This window comes from Pelodiscus sinensis, chromosome 1, assembly GCF_049634645.1.
Source record: "Pelodiscus sinensis isolate JC-2024 chromosome 1, ASM4963464v1, whole genome shotgun sequence".
Taxonomy (NCBI): domain Eukaryota; kingdom Metazoa; phylum Chordata; order Testudines; family Trionychidae; genus Pelodiscus; species Pelodiscus sinensis.
Window position 1 is genome coordinate 324,846,104 of NC_134711.1, and position 12,645 is coordinate 324,858,748.

The following is a 12,645-nucleotide window of genomic DNA, read 5'->3' on the forward strand; positions in this document are numbered from 1 at the left end:
GCTGGAAGAGGACCAGGAGGAGGGGGGAAGACCTGGAAAAGAAGAACTCACCTCCAAGACACAGCCTAAGACCAGAGACACTGATATTGCCTGGCCAACAGGGGAAGTCTGCCTGCCTTCATCAGGGTCAGTGAGCATGACCCTGTGTGCTTAGCATGTACATTCTGCTTGTTTGGGAATTGTCAATAAATAGAGGATAAGGACATTGCCGTGTGAGGCTCTTTCAGGGGCTAAAGATCCTGCCAACCTGCGGGTTGATATACCTTGAGCCCTAGGAACTGGGTAAAGGTGTGTCCCTACAGTGTGGAAGGGATAGAGAAATTTGTGAGGGGACACAAGTAGAGCGCCCACAGCTAGGTTTCTTGGTGGTGCACATCCACACATGCCTCAGTGCACGGCACAAAATTTATTCTGCACATGGATGGAAAACAGAGGGAACCCTGCTTAGGAGGGGGTAGCATGGTAGACTGAAATCGCCCTATTACCTCAGTCCCACCCACCAGGCACTGCTCTGGCCAGCGAGCCTGACAGAGTCCCTGAAAGGCAGCAGGAGAGTCATGCCTGCTTCCAGAGGCCTGCGAGCAGCATAAAATGCACCAGTACAGCTCATGGGATTTGCAGCCCCTGACTGGCACACCAGTGACCCCTCCCAGCCCAGAAGGAATCGAGGTTGATTGGGTGACCTGTGAGAACCGGGCACATCCTAGTGAAGGGAGAAGCATGACCGGACTCCAAAGGCAGCCCTGTCCAGACCACTCTTATCCCCCTGCTTTCTACTAAAGATGTTAAATATCGGTTAATCGAATAGTCGAGTAACCTCATGACATTTTATCGGTTAGTCACCGGGGGCGGGGCCAGCAGCCTCTGTATCAGAGGCAGCAGCGCGGGGTGCCAGGCAGGAGCTGGACCACGAGGGGAGCCAGTTTACAAACCATTCCCCTCACGGACCAGCTGCCTGTCGCCTTGTGCTGCTGCTTCTGACAAAGAGGCAGCAGTGCGGGGTGGCAGCAGCCCCTGTCTAGGGGGCGTCTGAGCTCCTGGACGCAGCCCAAGCCAGAACTGAGCTGGGCTGCCTGCCCACTCTGCTCCTAATCCACTTTACATGCAGATCCACAGCAGGTCCTGTTGCAAGCCAGGACTGAGCCAGGCTGCTGGCCAGCCTGCTGAAAAATGTACTGGCAGAGAGAAGGGGAGAGGGAAGTGCGTGTAGTCTATAGCATTAACCTGTAAGCTTTTGCTTATCGGTTCATCAACTATATTATTACATCCCTACTTTCTATCCCACCTCCATCACCAGAACCGCCCTTCCCAAGACCTTGTGGCTAAGCCAGACCCTTGTTTAAAGAGTCACCCTACCCCCATTTCACACAATGACTTCACTGCTGCTGAGCAGCAGGCCTACTGGTTAGCGACCCTCGCTGAGAGCGCTCCAGTTTCCATCTGGAATTTTTCTAATCTCCGTTGCCACCCTCTGGATCTTATTCCACCTTTGTCTGCTGGGATCAAGGGCACCCTGACACCCAGCATCTTCTCCCTGGGCTTCTCCTTATAGACAGTGATGCTCTCTGATGAAGCTACCGCAAGGGGAGACGTCACCAGGGTACTAATTAAACTGTGGCCTCAGCAGCAGGTGTGTCTGTTTGCCACCATCCATCACTTTCGGACACTGTTCCATCTCCCCAAGCATCGCTGCAAAGGGAGCCCGCCCTCCCCCCATTTGCCACTATCCATCACTTTTGGGCACTGTTCCTGAGCGGCTTTACCACCTGAGCTACTGCAGTAAGGGCTGGGCGGATGGAAAACCAAAGTGACCGCGTGATAAAGACTCGAGAGGCCTGTGGACTGGATGGCTGCAATCCGGAGCTTCTCTCCATTGGGAGGAGGAGAGAACCTGCAGGGAGAGACATGACGGTGGGATAGAATCGATAACCAGACCGGAGCGGGACACTTACCTTTGGAGCCAGAAACTGCGACGATTTGTTCACCACCCACTTCGGCAAAGAACCTGCACAACAGAGACAAGGAGAATAAGGCAAAGACCTGGCACAGTGGCTCGTCCGCACAGGACATCCCTGGACACCTGGGAGAGGGCCGCTGGAGTTGAACTATGAGCCTCCAAAGCTGGCAGCAGGAGCTAAAGGGCCAAAGCCTGTCACAGGGGTGGTAGAGGACTCGTTTCCTCTGAGGATCAGCACAGAAGGGGACCGGTAACACAGTTGCTAATGGATGAGACTAGGCCCGCCACGGGGGGGGGGGTAGAGGGATGACAAAGGCGGCAGCTGCCTGAGGGCCCAGCAATTCCTGGCTGCTCCTGCAGCCCTGGTCCCTTTAAATCACCACTCCAGAGGGCACTAAGGGCTGGCTGGAGGGTAGTGGTTGCTCCTAGCCCCGCCCCTTCCATCCAAGGTCCCACCCCCTTCTGTCGGCCCAAGTGATTCTATTGGCCCCCCGGGAGAGACGTGTCCCTAGCGGGAGCGAACTACTTGCCACCCTGGGTGCTACTGGGGTCAGCCCTCCCGAAGGGGCCATTCGGAGGCATCTCCTTGGAGGAGGACAGGTCAATGCTACCACAAGAGCAAGCAGCCACAGGGAAAAACATGTGGGAGGTCCAGGGAGGGAGCAGTCGTAGATGGCAGAGGAAGGCCGGACGCAGCCAGCATTCCAGGGGACTCAGCGGAGTGGAAGAGGGGCCGGGTCTGCCCATCTCCCCCAGCCTCGCTGCAAAGGGAGCCCTCCACTGTAAGTGGAACTGCAGCCTGCCCCTGAGATTTTCCACCCACGGCTGCATCGGCTCCCCTTGAAAGGGTGCACTGCTGCCGTGCTCTACTGGGGGGCGTTACAGCAGCCAGACGCTTCCCCAGGACAAAACGTCTCTCCTCCCCAAGCTTGCCGCAGCAGAGCCCTCTCAGCTAGCGCCAATTCTCCCGACAGCTGGGATTTCCGGCTGAGACCCGTAAGCCGGTAGGGCTCTGCTGTCGGGGTCCCGGCACAAACGTCCGAGGCCTGGCAAGGCTTTAGGCTCACTGGGCTCAGAGCAGTAGAACCGACTACCTTGCAGAGCGCCTCTCAGCCGCATGACACCCTAAGGGAGCTGGGTGCAAGTTCGGAGGCGGGCAAGATGTTCCCATGTGAGGGAGAATTGAGTAGAAACACGGGGGAGACTTCTACAGGCACCAGGATTGCACCGGAGATGGCTCCCGCGAGGCGGGGGGAGGGGAGAGGTCTTTGGACTAGTGAGCAGTGCCAATTTGGGCCCAGGGCTTGCCAGAGCTGAGCCCCAGCACCGCTGGGTTTGCCATGTCAGTAAAAAAAATAACATAACCTCTTTCATGACAAACTAGAAGGCTTACCCACGTTGCTCAGGTCAGCAATGTCCCCGTATGAATTGGAGGGGGAGGGACTTCACCCTCACCCCGCCCTAACGGGTGCCTGGGGGGCAGGAAGTATGGGGGGCTGGGGATGAGGGGTTCTGTATGCTGGCTACCCTAGGGGAGAGGACAACTTCAGCCCTCTCTCACTGGAGCAGCTTGGGGACAGGTGAGAAGCGCCTCCCCGTGGCCGCTGCAGCGGACATAGCTGGGGGAGGGGGACATGTCCTCCAGCTGGAGGACAGACAGACGGATGCTCTCAAATACAGTAGATAGCTGTCCCTTTCTCCATCCTTTCCTCCTGCTGCCCCAATGGCGTTGTAACTGTCCTGGTCCCCATCTCTGGCCCCTTGCTGCCCCCTGTGGTCATTCTACAGTATTACTGTCCCTGCGAGCAGAGCCCTCCCTTTCCATGTCATGAGAAGCACTCCCATTCCAGGCACATCCCATTGGCCTGGCACAATCAAACCCCGACCTTGCTTTAAGTTGGGACAAGAGGACACTGCACCCCAAACTTGATGCTCCTTGCCCTTCCCGTCCAGGAGGAGTTCTAGAGCAGACGGACAGACTCACTCATTGACAGACCTTCTCGGACACACACCAGGGCAAGCACTGTGTGAGACCCATGGCAAGCGGCAGGGAACAGGCTCCGATAGTCCCCAGAGAGGCAGCACAGCAGCCCCTCAGAGCCAGGACAGCCAGGCAGCGCGGTTACCTTTGGGGTCAACCTGGGCCAGGTAGGTGATGGAGCAGCTCTTGACTCCTCTCCCCTGGATCAAGTAGCCTGTCTGGATGGACACCGCTCTCACCAGGTCTTTCCTTGGAGGGTATTTCTGCAGAGAAAGGGGAGGGGAAGAGAAACAGGCCAAGTACGTGAGTTGGTCCGGGGAGGACAAAGAAGGAACCAGATAATACACCCTCGGCTGGTTAGTCTGCTGGCCCATTGGCTAACGGCGTGGGCTTAGCCTCCCATCCCCGGAGCTGGGGGGAGTGGCCTGCCAGGGGTGTTGCTTGACACGGTGCCCATACTCCGCGGGGATGGAGCACAAGAGAATCCGGGGCCCAAACACTCCACACTTTGCAGGTGGTCCTGGATCTGGTGGAAGAGGACCGGAGCTCTGACACTGAGGTCAGGGGGAGCAGGACTGGACCCCGACTCTTTCTATCTGGGGCTGGAGCAAAAGCCCCCCTCTCCTCACTTGGGGGCACCCGGGGACAAATCCCAGTCATGTGGCTTGACTCCATGCAGCATTCAGAGCTTTGGCTAGTGAGGGAGAAGCAGCTGGACAGCTGAGCCAGAGGGCCTCCATTCTGTCCCCCCCAGCCCCTGCCCCCAGCCAGGACTCCCCAAAGCAGCTAAGATCAATGGGACCATATCATGGGCAGGCTTTATGACCTATGGAACCAGGCAGGAAGCCGGCCCATTAAGCCCAGGCATGCAGAGACCAAAGCCTACTGCACAACTTCACCCAGTGCCCTCCAGAGACCTACCAACCCAGATCCTTTCTGGACAGACCCAGGGTCCAACGCAAGTCAGCAGTGTAAGCACCAGGGCTCGGGGTACTACGGCTGTGTTAGTGTAACATGAATAGTGTGTCGAACTGATGAGCTGTGTGCAGGCCTGGGAAATCCTGCCCTCTCCTGGATAAGGGGGATACGAATGCCCACCTGTGTGTCAGAGGCCATATATAGCAGCTAATGGAGATTCTCCCTTAGGTCCCTGGTGCTTGAGCTAGCCTTTGTATAGGAGTACCTGAGTGTGAGCCCTGCTGCGAGGTTCCCCGTGACTCTAGTGAGTAACACTTCCTGGGGGTGCGTGTCCTGGGCGCCCACAGCGGTGTGAGGACAGCTGATGTTTCTATGGTTCCTTTCCCCCCAAATGCAGCCATCTCTGGGGTGCGATGGTACCGGCAGCACCCAACATGCTGCAGGACAGCAAGGAGGGGAAGGAGCTGGGCAGGGCACTGGGGGCAAGTCCATGGTATCTGTAGTGTCTAGGCAGTCGCTCTGCCAGGATCTGAGGGACAGCCGGCAGATGTGCCCACGTGGAGGTGTAGCCACGGGTGGCCCAGTGAGCCGGTGCTGGGGCAAGTTACCAACAGCCGATCCCCCAGCCCCGGGCGTTTAATCCGCGGGGGGCAGGACACTCACGGGGTGTTTGACCGAGTAGTTCATGATGATGTAATCCGCCCCCATGGGCAGCCAGGAGCGCAGGGTGATGACGTCTCTGTTCTTCAGGGGCTTGGGGCACTTCCCTGGGAAGAAAAGAGGGGACTTGGCTCTCGAGCTGGGATCAGACTCCCCCCCCCCCCCCCCCGACTCCCCCAGCTCCGTGTCACTAAACAGGCCCAGTCTCCCCTATCCCCCTCAGCAGCCACAGGCTAATATCCATCCCCACAGGTCCCTGGACCGCCTCTCTCTCTCAGCATTACCCCAGGATGCTACAGCCCCTGCTCCTAGTTCTCCCCACGGTCTAAAGCAGAGCTGGGCAAGATGTGGCCCAGGGGCCGGATCCGGCCCGCCTAACACCTGGATCCAGCCCGCAGGCTGCATCTGGCTGCTTTCGATTTCTGCCCTGCTGCTCGTGACACCAAATTTCAGGTGGTGGCTCAGGCAACAGGATCCTATTTAAATGGCTCCCGGTCACCTTTTAAATAGGCGCAGCAACTCACAGCATTTGCCAGGCAACGTGGGAGTGGCGCAAGCCCTTTGCTGTGTTTTTACTACACAATGTCTGGCCACAAACAACTCTGGGGGAGGCTGGTCCCTAGCCCCGCCCCTTCTGCCCCAGGCCCCACCCCTTCCGGAGAGGGGGTGGAGTCAGCTCGTGACTGGTACCAAAATTCATTCAGTGGCCCACTCTGTGAAAATTATTGCCCACCCCTGGTTTATGGTCTCTTGCCCCCCACTTCCAGCCTTTCAGCTTTGATGTCCCTGGCCCATCTCCCCCCGGACGGTGGCTCTGCCCATGCTAAGGGCAGCGGCTCAGGCGCACTGGAGGGGCGACTGTAGAGACATGGGCCTAACCCACTTCATGGCCTGTAACAGCCCTGGCCCCCTCCAGAGGACCCAACTAACTGCCCCCCAGGGCTCTTCCTCCCCCCCCCCCAGCTCCTCACAGGCATAGTAGCCCACGTCCGAGTTGACGGTCAGCTTCCCAATGTCGAAGGTCTCGATGACGTTGGTGTCCCACTTTTTCCGGTACTCGATGTCGTGCAGCACGTCGTAGAGGGTCTCTGCCGAGATATCCTTGCACTCCATCCTGCACTGCAGAGACAGAGCGGGTGACAACCTGACACACACGGAGTGGCCACCCACTCCGCTTGAATCCTACAGGACTGACCCAGCCCGGCCCATAGCCCACACTTACTCCCGTGCCTCAGTTTCCCCATCTTTACAAAGGGGGTGCCCCACAAGGGTGTGGGAGGATACATCCATTGAAGATTGTGAGCGGCTCAAACATGGGATGGAAGTCATACACGCACGGCACGATGAGGTCACTCAGACCAGCCTCCCACCCCGCTGTCCTGTGTTCATTCACCCCACTCTCTTCCCAGAGGCTTCACAAATGTAAGCCCCTTCCCCCACCTTTTATAGCGCCATAAAATTCAGACAATTAAGCCAATGGCAGCATCATTATTTCTCCTGCAGGCACCAATGAGGGCCTCATGGTGTCAGGGGCTGTACAAATGCATAACTGGATTCACACAACCCCCTAAAATATACAGCTCCCCCAGCGCAGACTTTTCTCCCACGGCCTCTAGTTCCCTTTGTGTATCATGAAGTCTGTATCACGCTGCCTCACTCGGGCCCTCTTCAACTGCCATCAGATACAGCAAGTCCCTGGCACAGGAACCAGGGGGAAGGGAGAGGCTGTATCATTCTGAGTTTCGCCACAAACAAGGAGGGTCTGGTAGGAGAGGTTAAAGGGGTCTGAAGAGTGACAGCGCCTCCCAAAAGGATGTTCCCCTGCCAGGCCAGTGATGCAGCAGCTACCATCAGAGGGTATGAAATGGAGGAGCAACGTTGTGGAAAGTTTGCCCCAGAGGGAGACGACGCCCCAAGATAATATGCAGCTGGAGTCTCTGAATGAAGAGCGACCCCATCGGGCAGAGCGCCGGGTAGGTGCCATTTCTCAGAATATTAGCTTACACCCGCATCTCACTGCGCTTCATTGGCTGTGCACATGCAGGCGTCTCCTCATTCACCACTGCAGTGCAGTCAAGTCTGGGGAGGAACGCGGCAACTGTTGAGCAATGCAGAGCCGAAGCTACGAACCCGTTTAGGACAGGAACTAAGGATGTAAGTGGCTAGTCAGTTATCTGATAAGCAAAAGCAAGTCAACTAGTCCCTCAACTAGTCACTTCTCCCCACCTTGCTGCCTCTATCAGAGGCAGCAAGGGAGGGGGAAGCAGGAGCCCGTGCTGGAGGGAGTTAGCTTAAAAGCTGGTTCCCCCCAGCACCGTCTCTGTGGGGAGCAGGGGAGGCAGAGGGTTAGTGGGACCAGGGACGAGCCAGGAATCAGCTGATTCCCGACTCACGCCCAGTCCCAGATGCTGTGCCTCTGCTTTTTAAATGTATTCAGAGCCTGCCAGCTGAGCGACGTCTCCTGCCCTGGGAATACTGGCTGCATGGAACATCTTTGCCACAGGGCTTGGCCCGGAGCGGCATCTCCACAGGCAGCACAGAGCCGCGACAGAGACCCATTGGCCTCATCTAACCCAGCCCCCGCTCAGAGCACGGTGGCAGGAACGCCCTGCCCCGGTTGAGAGCAGGGCTCCAGTAACGCCGCGCCCCGGCGGGCTGATCAGCCACAAGGGCCGAATCGGCTCAGGTTCTGAACGCACGCGGCTCGGCTGCCCGAGCTAGGAGAGCTCAGCCTGCCAACGCTGTAGCCAAATTGCAGGGCTCCAGCTGACGATATCCGCGGGTGAGGATGCAACATCCGCGGCTCATTTTTGCAGCTGCGGATGCCAATTTTGTGTCCGCGCAGGGCTCTGTCCTCAGCCTTGGAGGGCCAGCCACCACCCCAGGGAAACAGCCCCATGCGAAGGGAGTTACTCCCCACACGGACACGGCAGTGCTGCAAGTTCAGAGCAACCATCTGTGTCGACACAGCCTACTTGTGGTGCCAGATGGACAGAGGAGGTTAGGGTTGTAAAATCCCATTTAATCAGTTAACTAGTTAAACATTACAATTAACCAGTTAATTAACCACTTAACTGGGATCCTGTAGGCTTGGGCCTGTTCCAGCCCAACCATAAGAATGGCCATGCCAGGTCAGGCCAAAGGTCTATCTAGCCCAGTATCCCGTCTGCTGACAGTGGCCAATGCCAGATGCCCCAGAGGGAATGAACAGAACAGGGACTCATCAAGCGATCCCTCCTCTGCCACCCATTTCCAGACAAACAGAGGCTCGGGGTACCACCCCTACCCATCCTGGCTGATCAGTATTGATGCACCTACCCTCCATGAATTTATTTAGTTCTTTTTTGAACCCTGTGAAAGGCTGGAGCAGCCCCCTCATTGCAGCTGGCTGATCTAGCCAGGCTGGACCTGCCACGGGCTAGAGCATCCTCAGCCTGTAGTACAGTGCGGTGCGCCCGGCCAGGTCACCGGTTAACTGGTGACATCTCGAGAAGATGCTGCAGGCAGCCAGGGCAGAGCCTGCTCTGGGACGGAAGCCCAGGGAGAACGGACAGAACCACGCAGGTGTGAATCAGGAGCACCAAGCAACGGCACCCCCTGCGTCCAGCAGGAAGGGGGATTGGGTTCATGGGTAGGAACAGGGCATCACGAAGGAGAAGGGGTGAACTAAGCCTGAGCTTTGCCCCCAGGAAGATGCAGCGTGGGAGGTGGAGAGGCGAGCCCCGCAGTAACAACGCAACACTCTGTGCTCTGCAGCCAGGAAAAAGCATTGCTTAGGACCCATGGGGCAGACCATTGCAGAGGGCGAGGGGGACTGGATAATTACCCACACTATGATGCAATCTTGCCCAGTGGTTGCAGCACTATACTGGGACACAGGACACCTGGGTTCATTCCCACTGGCCTACTCGGTGACACTCTTCCACCCCTGTGCCTCAGTTTCCCCAACTTCAAAAAAGGAGGATGGTTCTGATGCTTTGGAAAGCCCCTGGACTCTCCCTGGCAATGGGAGGGCTAGAGAAACAGGTTAGACCTGACAGCTGGAAATAAAAGAGATGCTCCTAATGAAACATGTGCTCCTAGGACAGCCAGTGAACACAGCTAATAACCGGGAGCGCAGCGCCCTGCTGGTGCCCATGGAGATGACTGAGAGTTGCCAGATCAGACCCTGGTTTACCACTACGGCTATTACTTACAGTCGGGGTTGGACAGAGCGTGGGAGTTTGGGAAGCCAAGACAAGGGCATTCGCTCAGGTCAATACAATGAGTAATGGCCACATGGTCTTCCCGCGGATGCCAGCCAACACGGTTATCACAGCTCTTCTTTCCCTGATTTCTTGCTGCCCAAGAATAGCAGGCATCTTGAAACGATTCCAGGCACGAGGGGGTTGACCCCTGCCTGGCAAAGGAGAGCTCAGACACAGCCACCATCAACAGGATAACAAACCTCCCAACACACAGTTAGGCTGAAGAGGCAGAGCTTCTTGCAGCCAGGTGGTCTTACCACCCAGCGGAAGGTGAGAAACCCACCCACTTTGTGGCAGGAAAGCTGCCAGAAGACAAGATTAGAACAGCAGGACTGGATGGAAGAGAGGCAATTTCATCCTGGTGTCTAGGCAGAGGAAAGATAACAGCAAACATACCTAATTAGGGGCAGGTTATCTGGAAAGTAAAGAAAGGAGCAACGGGAGATGGGCTAAATACCAGCTCACAGCATGGTGCAGCTATGAAAGAGCCGTGGTATTCACACAGGCATAGCACTGTAACAAATCTGCAGTCTGCTAGAGCTGCACGCGCCGCATGATGCTGCGCACCCTGCTCAGAGCTTCCCAACAACACAGGGAATGGAAATCAGGACAGCTTCAGGGCCCTCACACTTGGAGCTAATGGGGAATCTCTTTCTGCTGTTCGCTGTACAGATCCTATGACACACAGATGGGCAGTTCTGAATCTTCCCCGAAGAGAGCAGCGGTGCCAACACGAACAAGTTCCCTGAAAAAAAATTAAAAATAATATACAGATCCTCGACTGAAAGCGGAAGGGGGCATTGTGATACCTGGGGCAGCCCTCACTGGAAATGCCGAAGTCAGAGCAGGCTGCAGAAAGGAGAGCAGATATACTCCCAAGACTGGTAGGTTACTGAAGTTAAATTCTCTGTGATGTGGTGCCATTGCCCTGCACTCCGAATGCCCCCGTTGCCGTGCTCTGCAGGGAGCGCGGAGCCCGTCTTGTTGCTGTGGGTCAGATGGGCGGCACCGCAAACCGGAGCGGGACGCCTCGGGTGAGTTACGAGCGCGCCAGGAATGACACGAGAGGGGCGTGGCGGCTGGAGCACATAGCGGTGATGTCACGGGGAGGGGTGGGGCAGGAGAGACAAGACGGGAGGTACGAAAGGGAAACGGACACAGGAGAAAAGGGGAGACGAAAGAGGAGAGAGGACGGTCACCGCAAGCGAGTGGGAGGGAGAGTGGCAGGGCTCGGCCGGCTTCGGTGAGCCGTCTGCTCTGGTCCAGGAGCCGGCCGGGAGGGGTGCAGACCTCCCCCAGCTGTAGCCAGGGTAGGAAGTAGCCCAGGGTGAGGCTTCCCTGCTAAGGCCCACGGGCTGACGAGTTACGGCAGGAATCCCTATCAGCCAGACAGGAACTTGCCTGAGCCTGTCCTTAGGGCCCTGGGCTAGGACCCGTGAGAGAGGGCAGGTCTGGGTCCCCCTATCCTGTCCGCCAAGGGCGGGTGCCAGCGAACGACCTATTGGAAGCCGAGACCCTAACAGACTGCGGAAGAGGCAGGGTGGCCTGTGAAAAACTCTGAGCAGAGGGCCAATTAGAAACGTGAGTGGGACCCCACGAGAGAGGGAACTAGCCTGCTTGTTACCACTCTCCTGTCAGTTACACGAAGCAATCACACAGCCCCCTTACTGCATGCCAGTTCTCTGGCTTCCAATCTGCTCTGTACTGGGCCTAGGTGAAAAGTTGTTTTAAAACCTCCATCCACATAAACACACATAAGAACGGCCACACTGAGTCAGACCAAAGGTCCATCCAGCCCAGTATCCTGTCTGCCAACAGTGGCCAATGCCAGGTGTCCCAGAAGGGAATGAGCAGAACAGGGCATCATCAAGTGATCCCTTCCCTCCCATCCATTCCCAGCTTCTGGCAAACAAACAGAGGCTAGAGTTACCATTCCTACTCATCGTGGCTCTCAGCCATTGATGGACCTAACCTCCATGAATTTATCTAGCTCTTTTTTGAATCCTAATAAAGTCCTGGTTTTCACAACATCCTCTGGCAGGGAGTTCCACAGATTGGCAGTGCATGACATGAAGAAATACTTCCTTTTGTTTGTTTTAAACCCGCTCCCTATTAATTTCATTTGGTCACCCCCTAGTTCTTGTATTATGGGAACAAGTAAATAAAGTTTCCTTATTTACTTTCTCCAAACCAGTCAAAATGTTCTTCTGACCCTACAGCATCAGCCATGTTAGCAGATCAGTACAGGTTTGGTCTGACCCAAAATACCATGGCTGCCAACCAACCCTTTTGCACCTAACACTAAAGGTTTATTGTTGAGAAGAACAAACAAGACGACATATGTTACAAGGTAAAGGGGTTGCATCCATCCAAAGATGTCAGAGTCCACATATTGGGTTCTTAGTGGTATTGGTGAGTGAGCTGGCTTGAGTCTCCCTCTGGGACACAGACATGGCTTGAGTGGGTTATTGAAATCAGAGCTGCAGTGTGCAGAACAGCCACTCCAGAGGCAAGCAGCAGGAACGCAGGCAAAAGGGAGAAGATGCAGCTGCCCTTGATATTCCTTTCGCCATGTTCCTCATTCTTCCTTTGCCCCCAACACAAGCGCCACAGCACATGTCAAGCTGGCACAGAAGCGCCTCGTAGTCCTGTCCAGAAACACAGCACAAGTCTGGAAATACAGGCAGACCCTGCCTCTCCCTAACTCACAATACAAAGGGGACACAGACATATACCCAAGATCGTCGTATTTAGTGAATGATAAACTCCTGCACCGATTGCGGACACGGTGTGCCTGGTCAGGCTCATTGCATGTTTACAATATTGCCATCAATCCCAGAGTGTCTTCTCTGTTGCACGTGTAACTGCCGCCGGGCGGATTT

At 56.2% G+C, this 12,645-nt stretch overlaps 1 protein-coding gene across 1 annotated transcript in view; it reads right to left on the reverse strand.

The window, feature by feature from the left end:
- STARD10 (StAR related lipid transfer domain containing 10) overlaps positions 1-12,645 on the reverse strand; it is a 42,604-nt gene that overhangs the window by 2,181 nt on the left and 27,778 nt on the right. Inside the window, exons 2-5 of the mRNA XM_075919631.1 lie at positions 6,488-6,635; positions 5,520-5,623; positions 4,084-4,201; positions 1,953-2,005 (exon numbers count right to left, since the gene is read on the reverse strand). Coding sequence (XP_075775746.1) covers positions 1,953-2,005; positions 4,084-4,201; positions 5,520-5,623; positions 6,488-6,635 — 423 coding nt within the window. The remainder of the gene's footprint in view (positions 1-1,952; positions 2,006-4,083; positions 4,202-5,519; positions 5,624-6,487; positions 6,636-12,645) is intronic.